The sequence below is a fragment of the Corvus hawaiiensis genome, chromosome 1 (genome assembly GCF_020740725.1).
Source record: "Corvus hawaiiensis isolate bCorHaw1 chromosome 1, bCorHaw1.pri.cur, whole genome shotgun sequence".
Classification (NCBI taxonomy): domain Eukaryota; kingdom Metazoa; phylum Chordata; class Aves; order Passeriformes; family Corvidae; genus Corvus; species Corvus hawaiiensis.
Window position 1 is genome coordinate 36701197 of NC_063213.1, and position 18841 is coordinate 36720037.

The 18841-nt window shown below is 37.0% G+C and overlaps 1 protein-coding gene across 2 annotated transcripts in view; it reads right to left on the reverse strand.

Annotated features, from left to right (window-relative positions):
* Positions 1-18841, reverse strand: part of NEK11 (NIMA related kinase 11) — an 84177-nt gene that overhangs the window by 19981 nt on the left and 45355 nt on the right. For both annotated transcript variants that reach the window (XM_048300665.1, XM_048300657.1), the window contains 2 exons: positions 6253-6377; positions 848-908 (listed from right to left, as the gene is read on the reverse strand). In XM_048300665.1, the coding sequence (XP_048156622.1) occupies positions 848-908; positions 6253-6377 (186 nt within the window). The remainder of the gene's footprint in view (positions 1-847; positions 909-6252; positions 6378-18841) is intronic.

Here is an 18841-nt window from a genome sequence, read left to right on the forward strand (position 1 = left end):
CTCTCTCTTCCCATCTGTCCATGCTCACAAGCAAGGGTGAAACAGAGCTCAGCACTGGAAGAATCTCCAGAAGGAGAACTTCCTAGGATTCTCCTGTGTTGTGGTTTTAGAATACCGAGTCAGGTTTATCCCGACTGAACGAATGCAAACAAAGCAACTAAATGAGACTGCAGTTCCCATGGGAGCCTTTGGGAACGTAGCTGGCCTTTCATGCAGCTCACACTCAGGCTGCTGCTGGCACAGTCCCACCCAGTGGCCTCCGAGGACAGCGACTATGGCAGCCACAGTAAATATCTTCTTTCATATAAGTTTTCTTTTTAGCTTTTAAGTAGACCACAGGAACCCAGGCTTTCAAACTCTAAATTTATAGACAATATTTTGCCAGAGATTTTAGGATTAAATTACAACCTTAAATTCTCACTGTTTTCTTTGTACCTATAATGAGATACTGTAATATAAATTAAGTATTATTCAAATCTTGATCATAATTTTTAAAAAATTAAATATTTTAACACATTTTATCTTATTGTTACCAGGACTTAAAACTCTAAAATAGCTTATATATCCTCAAATATTTTCCTCTGGAGAAAAAATGACAGTAGCCAAGTTTTTGTTAACATTTTACACTTCTGACTATCATGCTATATGGCTTTATTTTTTTCAAAGCACTTAACTGCTTATGCCTTTTCTTTTGGTATAATTATACTTCTCTGCAGTAGATTAAGGAAATAATTTTCAAGGAGATCACATTTTTTGAGTTATTTTGTTGCAAAATGGAAATAGTTGGACTGTGATGCATACAAACTGTTAATACCTGCTGCTATCTAAAGAAGAGATATCACCTTACCCAATGAGCTGTTATTCAGGACACTCTCCAAATACTTAACCATTGCGTCCATATCACTGTCCTGTGAACAAATGAAATAGGAATAGCATTAGTGTGAGCACAAACTTAAATAGAAATGCTATGTACCAGAGGTACAATCCCACAAGCACAGAGGATATCACACCAGTAAGTGTCAAGACTAGACTTTAAAGAAGTTACATTGCCCAGGACTTTTTCTATGTTTTCTTCTCCTAAAACATCAGGCCTTGGAATGATGTTATAACCAAACAATTATTTAAGTCAGATTCCTTGTAGATACACAAGTGTTTAGAACAACTGTGCATAAGTTTAAAGGAGATATATTTACTGTAGAGGGTGGTGTGCAGTGTCTGAAAATACACCAGCATTTTATCATCAGTTAGTCCTGGAATATCTAAGACAATATTACATTGAAAAAGGCAATTATATACTTTTTAACTATGCCAAGCTTTTTTATGCTTATGATAGCTGCCCACAGTAAATTAATACTTATCTTTCGTGTAATTGCATCTACTTACATGTCTAATAACAACAACTAATTGAAAAATTTTTAATTAAGAAGAGATTTTAACATTTTTATATTTCAAGTGTTCTCTTACCAAACAGATGGCTAACAGTTTTTCCATTATATCTTTCATATGAAATGCTGTTTGTGTACACAGATGAAATTTAAAGTTCTGGCCATTACGCGTTGATAGCTGTCCAGGAAGCACATCACAATTTAATGAAAGTCCAAGAAAAACTTGGACTCTGACTGTGTAGAAGCTGCTGCCATATCACATTTGACAACACAGCTTTCTTGACTATTTAAAACTGACAGTCAAAATCTTGACCTTGCTAGAAAACGTCAAAAATACACATTTAAAAAAAATATTCAGCACTCTATGCCTTTAAGACTTAAAACAATGGAATAAAAAGAAACAATATTGACGTCCACTTCTACAATGGACAATCTGCTTTATGTTCTGTGATCTTACTAAAAACGCTCATTCTAAATTTCTCAAACTTAGGAACTGCCAGCAGGCCTAAACAGGACAGCAGTAATTGTTGGCAATGACTGGGACCTTCTGGTGCAAGTGGGAGCTGTTATGGATGAGCATAAACTAACTATTCTTCACCCCAAGTTGTTTCATGGGCTTATATTTGAAACAGGCTCTGCTACTTTAGCTGAGGTTTGCAAGGTGGGAATCAGCTTCTTGGTTGGCGATTGCAATAGGTAACCCCTAAACTCATGGGTTTGAAGGAGCCTCTTTGCCCTTTTGAAGCAGTCTGTGGGGTCCTGATTTGATCAAGTCAGCACAAGGGTTTCCAGTTCTGCAGCCAGGAAATGCTAGAGAATGCAATGTTAATACATATAGTACATATTATATATTGAATTAAGATAGACTTAGTATTATAGATATAATTTCTCTGTACTTCTGAAAAAAAGAACCATTAGGGCTTCATTAAAAAGTTATTAGATCTTTTTCATTCAAAACTAAAAATTTATATTGATTTTCTGTTAATATTACTTTGTAATTATTTTTACTTTCATTATCACTTACAGTTAACCACAAATCTACAGACAGATAGACAAAAGCATAGTAAATAACCATATACATTATTGCTTTAATAAAACCCTTTTTTTCCCCTTTTTTTAGAGGATAAAGTCTGTAATTCCCAAACCTTTGACTTCTCACAACAGGACATCATATTTACTCCAATTATAACAACAAAACTGTCTTTTTCTCATTATGCTGTAAGGCAAAAGATGTATTTTCACCTCTTTCATGACTCCTGTCTTTTCCCCACTTGGGTTTAGCACTGGAAGAGGATTTAGCTGTTTCATTTAATATATTTCTTTAATCTTTCTCTTTTTTCTGCAGAGAAAGAAAAGCACTACAGAATGGAGAAACATGCCCAGAAGAGAGGCACTCCATTGCATAAGGGCCATTGTGGGTGAATGCTTGCACATTTCGGATTCAGAACAAACAACCCCATTTCTAACAGCCACAAGCCATGCCGAGGCATGTGTTAGGAATCCAGTGGAGCATCTTTGGGGTCACAGCACACAGACCACTCAGAGGTGCTGGAGCTATGATAATTTATGCCAGCTGATTGTCTGGCTTGACAATCTCGGAAGCAACTTGGAATTTGAAAATAGGAACCAACTGCATCACAGTAGCAGACTTTGTCATAATGAAGAGGGTGAATTTGTTATTATGGTTGCTGACAAAAACCACTAAGAGAATGGCGATGAACTGCAGTAAGGAGCATCCACTAGCATCTCAGCTAAATCAAAGCCAATGGAAGCTTCATTACACACTAATTTTTCAGTTTCAAGTTTCAAGATCAAACCTCTGTTAAGCATCACATATTAAAATGTTTTTAAAAACAGTTTGTCATTCTCTTTCATGATTTCCCCCAATAAGAAATTGTTTCTCCTAGTTAAAAAAAACATGTGGAAAAGAGCCACTGGCTTGAAGAGGTGGAGGTCTGGAAAAGTAATTGGCAAATTGTTCCTTGAAATCTGTCAATGTGCATTTCTGCTCCAAAAAAAAGGAACAAAGGACACTAAACTCCAGTGCTGGACAATGTAGCTGAAATCAGATAGGCTGTATTGAAAGGTATCAACATGAGAAAAAAAGCTGTCTCAACTCCCATCCTAAACCTTTAAAATTACATTGTTTCAGTGCCTAACTCTACCTTCCTAAATGGTCTTATAGCCCACAAGGCCACTACTTCTCAGACCATCTTGACATCTGTGGAAGCCTAATATAGCTTCAATAAACACCTCATATCCCTTTCTACACTTGCACCTTAATATGTTTTTCAGTTGGATGACTTTTCTGACCCCATGCTACTGCAATGAACGTTGGAATTTTTTTTAATCCTTGTTTGAAATAATGGGGTCACCAGAGAGCACCACCAGATGCAGCACTTCTGCACTCTCTGCACAAAAGTAACTAGAAAAGCAATCTTGGAATCGGAAATTTGAGAGATTTGCAGAAATTAGCTTGCAAGTCCTTACTGTGTTGCAGTGGAATGATTTCTTTTTTAGGACACACCTTCAAGAGCTTGATTTAAGGTATCTTTGAAGAAAGGGTTTAAGAGTATGAATCCCACCACAGAAATTGAAGTAGGATTTTTGGTATTAAGTAAATGACTGCAGAAGCAAACCTTTGCTATTCTGGTAGGATTTGAAGCTTATTATTAATACTGAGCATGATCCCACCTACCTCTGAGTGGGATTCATCTCACATAACTGTTGACATCCAGAAGAGAGATGTTGTGTGCATGTTAATAATTGTAGATCCCTTTATAATCACCAAAGAGGGACTTCTCTGAATATTCCATCCAACCTGCATTAGATGTTTGCTCCCTAAAAATGCTTGCTTACTTCCCCTCACAGTACTGCCCTTCTGTTTGTTGAGTTCAGACACAGGTGTTCAGATTCGCACAACTACGTTCATTCTGCTTTGACCTCGGACTTACTGCAGAATTTTTCACTTGAGAAAGCAAAAATTGCCTATTTTCACTTCCCAAGAAATAGAAAAGGTAATTGTGTCAATACCCAGAAACACACTTAATGAATATCTTAACGTGCTGGGGTCAACATGAGAAAAGCACAGATAATTAGCTTCTTTGATAGAGGAAGCACCAAAAGGCAAACGGTCACGGGGCTGCATCCCAGTCAGTCTGTGCAGGCCAGTTCACAGAGGGTCAGTGCTCTGTATGCTGGTAAAGCAAAGCCTCAGGGCCACTGGGACTGGACAGAGACAATGGGGTGCCAGTGGGATGGCTCTTCCAGCCCACCATGCTGGTTCTTGTCATCACAGAATTATTAATCACTGCAGCGTGAGGGACTGTGGCTGCTCACATCCGAATGCCAACACATAATTTATTCTGCATTACAGAGAAATCTATTTTTATCTTCTGCCCTTCATTAATTCTAAGCAGCTGTCTGCCTGTACAAAAACACTACTGATTGACACTTAACGATACCATCAATGAAAGCTGAATGAAAATTTCAAAAGGCATTCTAAAAAAGAAAAATTCTCTCAGAGTCTGATGAAAATGAGCAGTAATTTCATTTTCAAGAGTATCTTGTGGTAGACTTTCTGGGCAATGGTTTCTTTGTATGTCTATGTGTTGTAGGTAAGCATAAACCCAGCAAACTGAAAAAAAAAATTGTCTAAGATATTCCACTGTTTTACAATTGACTAATAATTTTCTTTAGACCACTACTGTACAAATTGCTCCCGAATTTTAAGGCATCACGCGTGTTTAATTTGAAAGCTAGGAGGACATTTTTAGATTGAATGAAGCTGTTTCTGAGTAAACTTCAAGTTTTACTTGCAGGACAATGTCAGGATTCCCTGCTACTGTGATAGAAGTAGAGCTCTGATTTCTCACACTTTATTTTTGCCTTAAGAACTATGTCTCAAAGAAGCTATTAGTTCAAATTTTTCAAAAACCACAAGCTATTTATAGTTTAGTGAAGAGTACTAGTCTAGTTGGCCAGTTCCCTGAAATGCACAAGATACCACACCCTGTTCTGCCAACTTTGCACATGATCACAGAATAAAGTAAATGTTCCTAGGCAGAACCAGATAGAGCCACTGTAGGTCATGCTTGAAACTGGTGGCCCATGAGAAAAATTAATAGATCCTGAATGCCTTAGGAAGATCCATTTTCAGAACTGCCTCAGGCACTTAAGTTTATTGATTTCACTGAGACCTGATCACTGGAGACAAGATTCATCTCAGCTCATTCTGATCAGATCTAAATTAGGTGCCTTCTCCAATAATCTTCAACCTTCACACTGCAATCCCTGACTTTCTTGTGGCAGCCTCAACTGATAAAGCCACTTTAAGCCTTTCAACAATAAGTTTTCTCTTCACTGACACTTTCTGTGATGTGGGAAAGTCTACAGATTTGCTGGTCAAGTCTTGCAGCTGTTTAGGCTCATAGTTCATCACACTGTCCTAGAAAATATGTCTAATATAGGGAGGAATTAGAGGTGTCTATTTTTGCCTGGGAATTAGAGCTGGAACTTAGATCTTATGCCTGAAGTATAACCTCAGCTTTAATTTAATTTAAATCACAGCTAGCATTTGAGAGGATCCCACTCTGAGGGTTTTAGAGTCACAAGGATGTTTTCTGACAATGATTTACCTTAAGGCATTCATGGGAGTGTTATTTTTAATCTTGAAGGAATGCAAAAATCTTTCTTATCAATATCTTATAGTACACATATAATTAATTCATGCTATTGATATATACACACACCCCTAACAACAACAAAAAAAAATTCAGCAATGTCAGTAGGACAAATTCTGGGAACCCAGTTTTCTCATGGAAAATGACCATCAAGTGTATACTGTGTTCCCAATGGTCACATATACCTGGTGATTTGTCTTAGAGGGCATCCATGACAATTCTGCATCTTCCTCCTCTTCACTGTCTTCTGAACAGGATTCAAACTCATCTTTATAATATTCTTCTGCAATTTCTGGATCTTCAGGGATCTCTAAAGGCAATTATGAGTTTATAGCACATATAGAGAAAAAATGTATGATCTGAAACAGATATAAATGAACTTTATAGCACCAATGTTATGTCAGTAGCAATGAATTCTGTAATTGAAAGCAAAAGATAGGTTCCCAGATTAAAACGTTTGTCTTTGATGATAAGCAGTGTTAAAGCTGTCTCTGGCAAAGGGAAAATCCTCATAATATGTGAATTAATGAACTTAAAGTATCTATATTGATATTGCATTGAAATCTCTAAACCATACAATAAATCAGGCTGGAAGTGACTTTATGGGATCATTTAGTCAAAGCAGGGCCAGTATTTAATTGAATCCAGCTTTTGTGAGCTGAAATTATAACTCAGTTTTGTTTTCTCTAACACACATAACCTGAGGTGAGTAAGACTGCTAATCTAAAATGGAAAATAATATGTATCAGGTACATGTTTAAAAGATATGAGAAATTAAATCTATATATTTTTCCAAACTTTCTGGAAGCAAAGCTATAATAAAATAAAAGAAACTAATATAAAGTCAAGATATGCATACTTTGATGTCATGCTCTCTCAATTTATTACTATCAAAAGTTTTAGTAACAGCAGTGAGTGCAATATTAATATAGCCAATGAGCCCATGAAGTATAATAATTGGTATTAAAACTCAACACATTCATCACAGCTTGAAAGACACTCCAGCCACTCTGCCCTGCTAGAAGTCCTTTAGCATCCCAGACTCTGCATGAAAGAATTAGTGAAACAGCTTGAAGTCTGATTGCATCTCCTTCAGGGAGATATTATTACAAAAAATCTTAGATGAAGACAAAAAATATTTAATGTTCAGCTGTCATAAATCATCATCATAACTTTAACTAATGCTAATTCCACTCTCCTCATTTAAGTCTGCCCCTTTAGAGAAATATGAACTATCTTAAATTTTACTGTATTGAAATAAATTAAATTCAAACAATATGACATAAAAATTATTAATAGATTTTTTAATTGTTTCACATGGATAAAAACCCAAAAGGATTCAAACAGGGGAACACAATTAAAATCCATTAAAAGACGTTTGAGTTTGGGCAGGAACAATAATTCTAATCTTTAAGGTGAAAGAAAGAGAACTCAGGAAAAACGTGAAGCTGTACCTATGTGCAGCATTAAGTGATTAAGCTCTCCTGTCGAGATATAAGCTCTACTATCAACTGTCTCCAAAGTAATTTCAAAAATACTTCATTTTTTTATAAACCTGATTTTGCTCTGAAATGCTGACACATTTTCACTCAGGTTTCTGCTTTAAGATGTTTATGGAAGCTTCATAAAAGCCCCAAGCTCCACTGTCACAATTTCTAATCCTAATCCTTCCTGTTTCTATTTTCAGCTTTCTTAGTTTGAAAAAACAAGCAAACAAGCAAACAAACAACAAATCAATACGTGAGCTTCCAAAAGAACACCCCCAACCCAAAAATGTTTTCTCACAAAAGAAAGCATTTATTTTTGTGTTTAATTGCTTGAGTTATACAAAGTGCCATTTGACAGAAAAGTCTAACACTTCATTAAAAAAGAAATCTTAAATATCATCCTTTCTACATGGAAAGAACACTACAAAATTAAGACACATCTCCTTTTCCATGTGAGGCCAACATCAATTTTTCTTTCATGCAGAGAGGCTGTCATCCTAGTGATTAGGATAATTTTATTAGGTTCATCTGCATTCTGTCCTTGTGCATTCAGATACATACAAAACAGCCCATTTATTATGCAGTAATACAAACATCAGACTACGCTGATGTTTTCTGAGTCATCTTTTCCTCCCACATTCTGCATTTGTTTACTGCTGTACTAAAAATGCAAGCCTTCCCTTTCCAACCAAACAAGGTATCAAAATCAGTCTTTTTACCCATAATTTTAACTTCAAAATGTCTGCTCTGGCTACTGTAAGCTCTATACTTTGTGAGCAGCCCACGACCATACAAAACTGGTGATGCCCCTGAACTATACAGAGAGGCTGGCAGTGGCTGTATCCTACTTCCATGCCAGCTTTTGCATCCTTGTTGGAATTATTCACTTCATCATTTGTGAAATTGGTTTGACAGCTGTTCATAGACAGCCAGTTAATCCAAGTTTAGTAATCTAATTTGAAATGCTAGTTCAGATGCTAGAGGTGTTCCAGGCTACCCAAGTTTACTGGTCCCAATTCAGAAACTATTCCAAGTGGCATTTCTGAAAGAAGACAGCATTTCCAGTGGATGGAAATTTGGGATTTACCTAATACAAGCTCTTAAAACATTTTGGTTGTATGACTAGTATCTTTAAAGAAGGAGTCTTCAAAACATCTACACATTTATTTAAACTGTTTCCATATAACAATTCTTTGAGTCCTACCAAAGTAGACTCAACTCCCAGTCCTCCATGTATTACAGATGCACAAGACATCTCTGGTTCTCTGCAGAATTATGTGAGTACAGAACAGCTTATTGAGCTGAGACCCAGGATCAGACGAATTTCAAAAATAGATAAGGTGGATTTGGCACTGCAGATACCATAAATCAACATGGCAAGCTGAACCTCTGCTGGCCTGGTAAAGTCCAAGTGCAGATAGCTTGAGCGAGTTGGTATTTTCAGCCCAGGGCAGGCACTGTCAGGGGAGTTCAGGCCCCATAAACTTCCATGTCCATGTTGGCAGTCCATCCTCTAGGGTATTTGCTACCTGAGTTTTCCCATGATTCCATGTGATTTTCATATACACCTCCAATTTCCACAAACCAGGTGACAAAAGGCTGGTTACTGCCCCCGTTTCTGAACATTACTGGTGAAGTTCCACACTTAGTAATGTAGCACAGAAGAAAATTCTTTGATTTGTGCTTTCAGAGAAGTATTTTTAATAAAAATGTTTGTCTTTGGGCTAGGCTGTTTGACCACTGCAAAGCCTAACATGGACTCCAGTGGTAGGACCTTGACCCTGTTCTTTGTTCTAACAAATAAAATAGATATTAAGCCTATTTGTGCCTGGCAGGTACTTGGGTAAAGAAGTGGTGCTAATGAGGGCAATGCCAAGTCTATTGTGTTGAAAGAGGAAATAAAGCTGCTGCTGTGGAACCCAGGGGATCCTGTCTCTCTTTTGACAGCTGGACTAGCATCCAGCTGAACATCTCTGATACAGCATACTTATATTCTCCATAGGGAGCACAAGGAAAGGTCTCTACAGCTGCTTCTGCTCCCTCACATCCCCATATCTGTCAGCTGGTCTCTAAAAGCACGTTGTGCTTTATCCAGCTGTGTGTATTGCACCAAGGCCAGTCACAATACCTTTTATTTGCTTACAAAGCATTGAATTCAGAACAAACTCAGCTGTTGTTTTGGTATTACTAAATGGCTTAGGTATAGCATTGAGACACTTGATACTTGTTATGAGATATTCAAAAGAAAACAAGCTTTGAATAAAAACATTCCTCTTTAGATCTCTTTCTAAATAATAACATGATGCTAATAGTGGATTGAAGGGTAAAAACCCATTATCTAAAAAAATCATAAAAGCATAGTTATTTCCCAAGAAGACAAGCTAAACAGAAAACAGAGGAATGTGATACTTGTAATATTTTGCTTAAATCCACCAAGAGCTTGTTTCAGGTAGCATGGGAACTCAGCAATAACAATTTTCTCCAAAGAGATGAAAATACTTTTGATAAATATCTTTAATTTCCTTGTGCCTCAAAGTCATACTTGCCATGGTTGCATTGATGTAGTATTCCCACATTCCAGAGCATGCAGAAGACAATAAGTAAGGCCACTTTTATAAAAAAAAAAAAAAAAAAAAAAAGGAGTAAAAGAAAGAAAACAGAAAACAGAATGGTGTAACATATGTAAATTTTCACCATTTGTATTCACAGTAACAGAATCACACTTGACTCTTAAGGACTATTGTACTTTTTGGATCCAAAGGCTTCATTACATCTCTGGAAAAAGGCAGGTTTTCTCAGCTGCCACATTCCCATCTTAAGGAAAAAATTGCTACAGTTTCATGTAGTTACACTCCTCTGTCTGCACAGTACCGCACACAGGAAAGTGAGGAGCAAATCGCTGAACTGCTCTGACTCACTCTCATGAGACATAATGGACTCCTAACATGGTGACGTAAACCAGGACACCAGAAAGTGGTGCTGCCACATCTCTGCTACCACAGACTGACACAGAGAACTCAGCAAAGTGAGAGAGAGGGCCAGGACAAAGACATTTGCACTGCCCCCCTTGCAAGGCTTTGTACATGAGCCCTCCTGGGAGCTGAGGCAAGAGCAGGGAAAAATCATTCCTCCGCTTTCTCCTGTGCTGCACTGGGCTGCAAGACAACCCACTGGCAGGACCCCATCAGCAACACAAAGGTGCCCCTGATCCTTTCTTTTCTGTGGAAATACATCAGCAAATACCACTTCGAGCCCACATGAGCAGGAGTTACCTACTGGAGCAAATGCCACAGTGGCACCCAGGCAAGGCACAGCACTGGAGCACCTGGGTGCAAGAAGGGGCTGTGAGAGCAGGGTCCCTTCAGCCCTGAGAAGGGAAGGTAAAGGGGAAACCTTACTGCTGTCTATGACTATCTGACCAGAGGATAAAAGGAAGATGGAACCAGTCTCTTCACAGAGGTGGGTAGTGATAGGACAAGAGACAACAAACATCATCTGGAACATCATAAATTCTAATTTGACACAATGAAAAAAAAAAGAGTGTGATCAAATACTGGAACAGAGCTTAAAGAAGCTGCAGTAGCTCAATCAACCCTTGGAGGTGTTCAAAACTTGATCAGACATCCCTGAATAACCTGATCTGAAAAGAATGTCTTTGAGCAGGGGATTGGACTAGACTGCCAGAGGTTCATTCCGCCCTAAATTATTTTATAATGCTGTGGCTATGCGATTCCTCACAAACAGTTTAGAATCACCCCAGATCTATTTATGTGTGTGCACATATTTAATATACACACTAAACAAGCTAAGTAGAAACTTAGGAGCTGGCAAAAGGAGCTGGTGCACAGGGCTGGGCAGCTCTCTTCAGAATTGTTCATCAGTTATCACAGAGGGATGAAACAGAAAGGAATTTCTGCCTTCAAGGTAGAAAACATAAAGAGCTGAAGCACTCTCAGTAGGAGAGAAGTTTGAAACACGGAGATATGTTTCCCTGAGCTACATCATCCTGAATAAGAAATTCTACCGCAAAGGAGACCAAGGGCTCTTGTCCCTCTGCAGCTCAGGACAATACTCATATGGTTAGAAAAAATAAAATAACTCCTTTATTGTAATCTAAGACCACTCAGATTGGTTTGGGGGGTTGAGTTGGTTTTTTTTTCCCCTGTGCAAGACAAAACCCTTCAACTTTAAAAGTTTCAGTCAAAGAGAATCACCATCCTTTGGTCAGGTATAGATGATACATGCATTTTCAAGCTCTGAAGATTCATTGTTCAGAAAGTCAGTGGAATCTTTTGTCCATCTCTTCTAAACTAGGCTGAAACAGACTCTTAGAACATACATTTAAGAAATCAACTAGGGGATGTACAGGACTTTTGTGCCCATGAAAGTTCTGTACAATCCGTCTGGATAAGCACGAAAGGACTATGTGCAGCTTAGACATAAAGTAAAATGAGTTCTTCTATATGAGAACTGGATATATAACCGAATTTAAATGTTAATACTTTATAATTCTCCTCTTTGCTTTTCAAAAAAAGAAAAAAGCTTCAATTAATTTGTGAGTGTCACTGAGTGAAGAATTACCTATTGTGAAAAGGCTAGAAAAAGAGATACAGAGGATGTAAATCAGAGTGGCCATATGGGAATCACCTACTACTTGATGTTAGAAAGAAAGCAGCAAGTTTCAAAGTGTTTTTCCAAGGAAAAATTATCTTTTTTTAAACCAAAATGAAATTTCCAAGAGAAATGTTTTATTTGAAGGACACAGGGTTTTTTTCCTTAAACCTTCCATCTCCTGGTATTTTATCAATAAGTACAGAGACAAAGCAAGAGAGGAAAAAAGAAGTTCTTAAAAGGAGTGGTTAACAAAACTGAACAGTAACGAGGAACACTTTAACCACATTTTTCCCTGGTTTTCTGAATAATTTGTTGTCTTTTCTTCTGTTTTCCTAGTTGTCATGCATGCAGAAATTGGAGCTCTGGTAGGCAGTGACGATGAAGCCATGCTGCGTTTCAAACATGGTTTAAAGTTCAGCAAATCTAAAAATCTTCCAAATATTCAGAAATCTTTTTAGTAATGATGAGTGAATGAAGAGAAAGAACAACACAGTGATGTAGTCAATAACAGGGAGCACTTAGTGAGTTTTGGAAGCCATTCCCTTTATGCATAAAGAGTCCTTATTATTGTAGAAGTTGCCCTACTATTTGCACTGCTTCCAGCATGAGCAGACCAAGAGACATAAATTGAAGGAAAAGTGACCTTATGTCATCAACTTAGAACTACTTTACTCCCTGAGTTAAACTTTTTTTATCAGTCAAAGTATACTTTCCAATAAAAACTCAGATTTCCTCCTGAATCTGGCAGATACTGACCTTATGACAGTTTCCCTTTCAGTATGACAACAGTGTTGGAGGGAAAAAGTCCATGTGTTAACACAAAATCTGCCCCTTAAGAGACTCACTTCCTTCTCCCTGAGATTTGGTTCAAGAAAGCCATTTTTAAGACTTAAGCTGGGGGCATTTTCACAACTAGAAGTTACAGAAGGAGAAGAAAACAAATGGGAATGGCTCATATCCAAACTTGGTGCAAGCAGTTGTGCACACAAGAGTCTGGATGTAGCTAACATGTAACATGCATTTAATTTGGGTATAAGTAGTAATATAAGTTATATGTTGAAAAAGTAATAACAACAAGCTAATGATTGCAACCAAGAAAAAAGCTATTGAGCCCTTAAACACCTAGATGAAATGAACTTGTGAAAGCACATATTTACAAGATTACAGGGGCACACTTTGCTCTGTGAAGCAGAAAACATAGCAGGAGAATTCGACCAAGATCTTCATTGCTGTCACCTTCTCATTCCCTCCACCTAGTTGTCTGACAGTCACATGCACTGGTAGAATCTGCAAACTAACTCAGCATTTACATCTTTTTTCTGAGAAAATTCTTCCTCACTTGGAATTGCCTCCAGCTTCTTACAACACCATATGACTTGTTTCAGCTCCCCAGAAATGCTCTCTAGTTTGATAAGTAAGCCATAAAACTGCAGCTGGGGCTGGACTGGGAGTCCTTATAAAATGATCTTCAACACCATCCTGTTCACTGATGCTTTGTTTGCAAGCAAAAGCCTGGTGCATCTTTATTTACATCAATTTAACCTTGTGTCTAACGTGCGGTGTAAAGCTAGGTTGCTCTGCACGTAGGACAACTTGGAATAAAAACTAACGTCTTTCTAAGGAAGATTTAAAACACTGATATTATCTGAAAGTATCTGCTATAGAATCCAGCATGCAGTATTTTTTTGACTTATACAATCAGTATAAATTTTGACTTATCTCAGTGCATTTGCTTCTAATTGCTAAATTCACAGAGTGTTTCATAAATGTTTTTTAACATAATGCCTTAGAAAGAGTAAAGGGAATTCCTGTGCCATTTTTAAACAGAGTTGGCCAGAATAATTTTAACTGTAGTCATTGATCAAGGTGAATTTTGAGATAGGTTCTCTTTATCAATGCCAAACTAAACCAGTATGAAAAATAGGTTAGGAAAAAAGTAGGAGCTATACAGTAACATAATTTGCTCTCCCCACACTTTGAACGTGTTTGGGTTTTTTTACATAACTGCTGTGCAAAGACTTCATTCTGCAAGCTTCCCTCTGTGAATCTGCAAGAGCAAGACTTCTTGTAAGAAGTAAGCTATGAATTTTTGTGAAGCTATGAAAAGATTTTAGTAGCTAGGCATGTTGAAGAGTAGATAGATTTGGAAAAGATTTCCTGAGGAGGTTATGGCTAGAATTCAACTCCTGCTCTCCAAAGGCAATACTTCTAGGGAAGAACTTAAGAACAATAATAATGCTTTAGTCAATGATTTAAAAAAAAAAAAAAATTAATTAATTTTCCACTTTCTGGCTAAAACTTGCAAACTTCATTAAATCTTGCTTTTGCTAGAATAAATCAGATTTAGTATTCTTTTAACTGAATCTGGGACAAGTTGGGCTCAGTGTGAAACCGAGCAAAGAAAACAAGAGACAGATGAGGAGGTCAGAGGAGCATGCTACACCCTCAGATCCTGTGAGAGTCTCAGGAGTTTGTCACCCTATCTTCCAAGGACAAGTGTAGGACTGGTAACTGCAAATGCTAGAACTAAACAAGCGAGTTTCTCGCCACAAGCATCCCACACTATCATGGCAGGAAGTCAGGCAATACGCCTTATGATCCTGGAAGTACGGTAACCACATGAAAGAGGAGACCAATGGGTAAACACAGCAGTACTCACAGCAATGCTGTCTGCTTAATTGAGACAAGATTTCCTGATTACAAAGGATAATGTAACAAGAATAATGCAGAAAAGTGCTTAATGCCACTTATTATAAATACTCTTCTGCTTTATTTTGATTTACCAGACTGAAAAACAAAAGAAGACTTGACTTTCCTTAAAGCCTTTGAGCAGCATGATCACTTGTACGGTCATCTTTTGGAGTGTTACTCAGTTACCCATCAGTATGATTAAGTGCCATTTTACAGGCACCAAAACAAAGGGGTGTGTGCACAGATGCTTAAAGATGTGCTCGGAAATATTACAGGTTTTTAACCTTCCAAGATCTACAAAACTACCTTGAAAATCCTTCAACCAAGCTTGTAAAAATAACAGGCTAGAAAAAAATCCCATTATTTTACAATGAGTGAACATTTCCTGTTTGAGGGCCAACTGAACTTTGCCCACTTGAAAGTCAAACAATATATCCATAACTTAAAATTAGCCATGGAGACACAGGAATAATGTACACAATTACTGTAACATACTTCACTATTTTGAAACTGTAGTGAAATCAGGGGTTTGCCAGGTGTAATGTTTTGCAAGATATTAAGCTAAGGAATTTAACAAGTTATAATCTTTGCAGTATACTGAAATACAAAGCAATATAATACAGATCAGAGAGATCATACAATATTATTCATATGGCAATAAATTGTTACATTATTTTTCTGTACAAAGATTTTAAATACCACAAGTATTTAACTGAAGCTATTCTCCTCTTTTAACTTGATCCCTTCCCACACACAAATACATCTATTAACTGCAATAGCAATTTATGCAGAGCTGGGACTCTTACAAAAATGGATGTGAACACAAGGGAAGCCCCAGCTGGCAATCCAAAAATGCAGAACATAATATTTTATTAGTGCCCCTTATGTTCAGTGTTGTTTTGCTTTGGCTTTCTTTCATTCCAGGCAACGAAGTGGTACAATGAGGACAAGCCCTTAAAAATATAGATACATATACAATTTCTTGAATACCTTTTAAAAAAAGTAAATCCTCTTCACCCTTGTTTACCATGTCTCATCAGCTGTGAAATTGATATGAATATAAAGTGGCATTTTTAGCCACGAATGCCAGTGCATGGCTTTAAGTTTTCATGCCTGTTAGAGTGTAGCTTGTTGAATTTAACACTCCTTGTGGCTTCTGTAAAAGGTCTGGGCTTTTGGTAGTGCAGATAGCTTTGTACCCAGTATCTTTCAAATGTAAACACTGATTCAAACCAGAAGGATCAACAATGATAGTAAGGAAAGGCTAGTTTTTGTTGCATCTGTAATTGCACTGAACTATCTAGAAGCTAGATACAGCTTATGATTCTGTAGCCAATTTCAAGGCAAGTTCTACTGTAGAAATTGAATCAGAAACCCTGAACCTTTAGCTATTACTGTTGTATAACAGGATTATGCCTTGCTCTTCATGCTATTTTCAGCTGCAAAGATTGAGCTCCTCTACCTAGAGGATTTTCTGTCTGGTAAACTAAGAAATTTCAGATATTCCACACTACTTTCCCACATAGGTGGGTACAACGCATGGTCTGATACAGATTTCTCAGGATTCTTTACAGTAAGTCCCCCTAAGTAGTGTTCCCTAATTTATTAAATATCTCTACAAACCTAGGCAAGTCAAAAGGTATCAAGTCATACAAAGAATTGAGAGGAGCTGTGGTGTACAATCTGGCTTCATTAGAAGACATTGCAACCAAGGTGAAACTACCTGCACTCAAACAATTAATGTGACGCAGTGAGAGATCTGCCATTACCTAGCATACACAGAAAAGCTCAGGTGGTCCATCAGTGAAAATCTAGGGCAAAGATGACCTTCTGCATCTTCAAATGCCAATATCCAGTTCCCTGGAAAAGGGGGTATCTGCTTCTCTGGTTATTCTTTTTGAATCAGAAAAGTGGACTACAAGCTCTCAATCAGGTAAATTAGAAGACAAAGATGACCTATAATTCTGTATTAGGAAGCAATGCATTACTTTTGTGATGGTTCCAGTAGCTTTTTAGAAGGAGGCCACATCATTAAACATTAAACATGTAATGAACCTGCCCAGATGGAACTGCTTCGTTCTAATTGGCAGAGGAAGACACTGATCACATTCATCTGTAACACCAAGGCTGGGTGGAAGGTCATGGATGGTCCTATTATCTTGTTGGTAATTTTTGCTTATGTTTTATAAAAAGAATGATTTTATTCCAGCTGCAGTCATTATCATTAATGGAAATTAGCAGTTTAATATGCAGAGTTCTTTTTCACAGCTTTGTTGGTTTTTTCCTATTACATGAACTGACCTCTGGTTGCCAGCTCTGCAATATAATTTGCCTCACCAGTATTTTCACAAAACCACTATTGAAATATAAGTATATGCACTGAAAACACAATAATCTCCAGAAAAAATGTACATTGGCCTATCTTTCCTAGTCCAAATGGAGATAGCTTCTATAAAAAATTGGTCAAGAGACAGTGGGGGGGTGGGGGTGGGGGGGTGTGGCTGTGTGATGTTAAGCAATTTATTGCTAGGTGGCTTTTCTTTTTGATGATAGCAAGAGAAAATTAATAATTTATTTCATAGGTAGCCCTCAGCAAGAACAGGAAATATAGGTTCAAGTTTATCCTGACACATTTTGCATTCCTGTGTCATTGCCATGACTTGCAAAATAACTTGCTTTTTAACATTCAGAAATAATTAAGCAATAAAATGAACTGGAGAAATGAAGCAGAAAACAAAACATCCAAATCAAAATATAAAGGGAATTCAGTTATTAATCATTAGCTATTCCTAATGTCAATCATTACTATTCCATTTTATGGTGCTCCTTGAAAACAAATTAAGTGTACAGATATATACATATATATATGTTCAACACACACACAAATATTTGCATTTAACACTGACAGTGGCTCAGTGCTTCTGTGTACTATCTCTATACAAATCTTATTTCAGCTCTTTTGTCTCTTGCTTGTACTTGGAGAAACTGGAGATGGAAGAGACACAAAGATATCTACAGTAAACCAAAATTGTTCCCAGTAGTACAATATATTCTTAACTGCTCTGTCCACTATAGCATTAAATTATTTGTATGATGACAATTTCATAAACTCCTGGACACATAAGGTGGAGATATAACCATTTTTCAACAAATATTAAACACAATTATAAAATATCTTTCATAAATATCTCATTATCAAAATATAATTTAAGTTTTGTTTCCAATTAACCAATCTAAAAATTTAATGCAGATTAAAGCTATTGCATAAAAGACTTGCAAATAAGCAAAAACATTTTTCATTTGCTTCTATTTACAAAGGTTTAGTATTCTAAGGAACACATTAGTGGTCTAACTAGCTGAAACAATACAGTAAGAACATTTACTGTTCCAATGATACACTCAACATACTTCAGTTACTTACTTAATATGGCTAATAGTAATCATAGAAGTAATTTTTTTCTAGCTCTTTCTTAGCCACTCCATTGTCTGTCTTTTTACATATAAGGGGAATATTTGTTTAATTTAGACAGTGTGATTAAAGATGAAAAACTGTTAAGAAATTTATTATAGCAACTTCAGAGAAATAGAAGTTTAAAGCACATTTTTAAAACTTCACTATTGCAAGTAATGTAAACCATGCCCATCTCTCTGAAGATCTGCAGTATGAAGAAAAGTAATAGCCAAAACAAAGGAATCCTTTGATCTAGCATGCATGCCAGCTAGAGAGACAAAGTGTCAGAACCAGGATAATATAAGAACAAACACTAGATGACTGAGAAGTGGAATAATGGAAAAGGAGAAAACTCAAAGAACAGAGTTGTGAGTTCAAAACTTAAGAGCATTAAAACCAAAATAATCTATTAAAAATTCTGAGGTAAGAGCTAGGAAGCACCATACGGAAAGAATAAGGACGGAAGGTCCAGGTATGCTACAAGTGACCACAGTTAAAATGAATGAACAATATAGAAGTGTCATGTAGAGG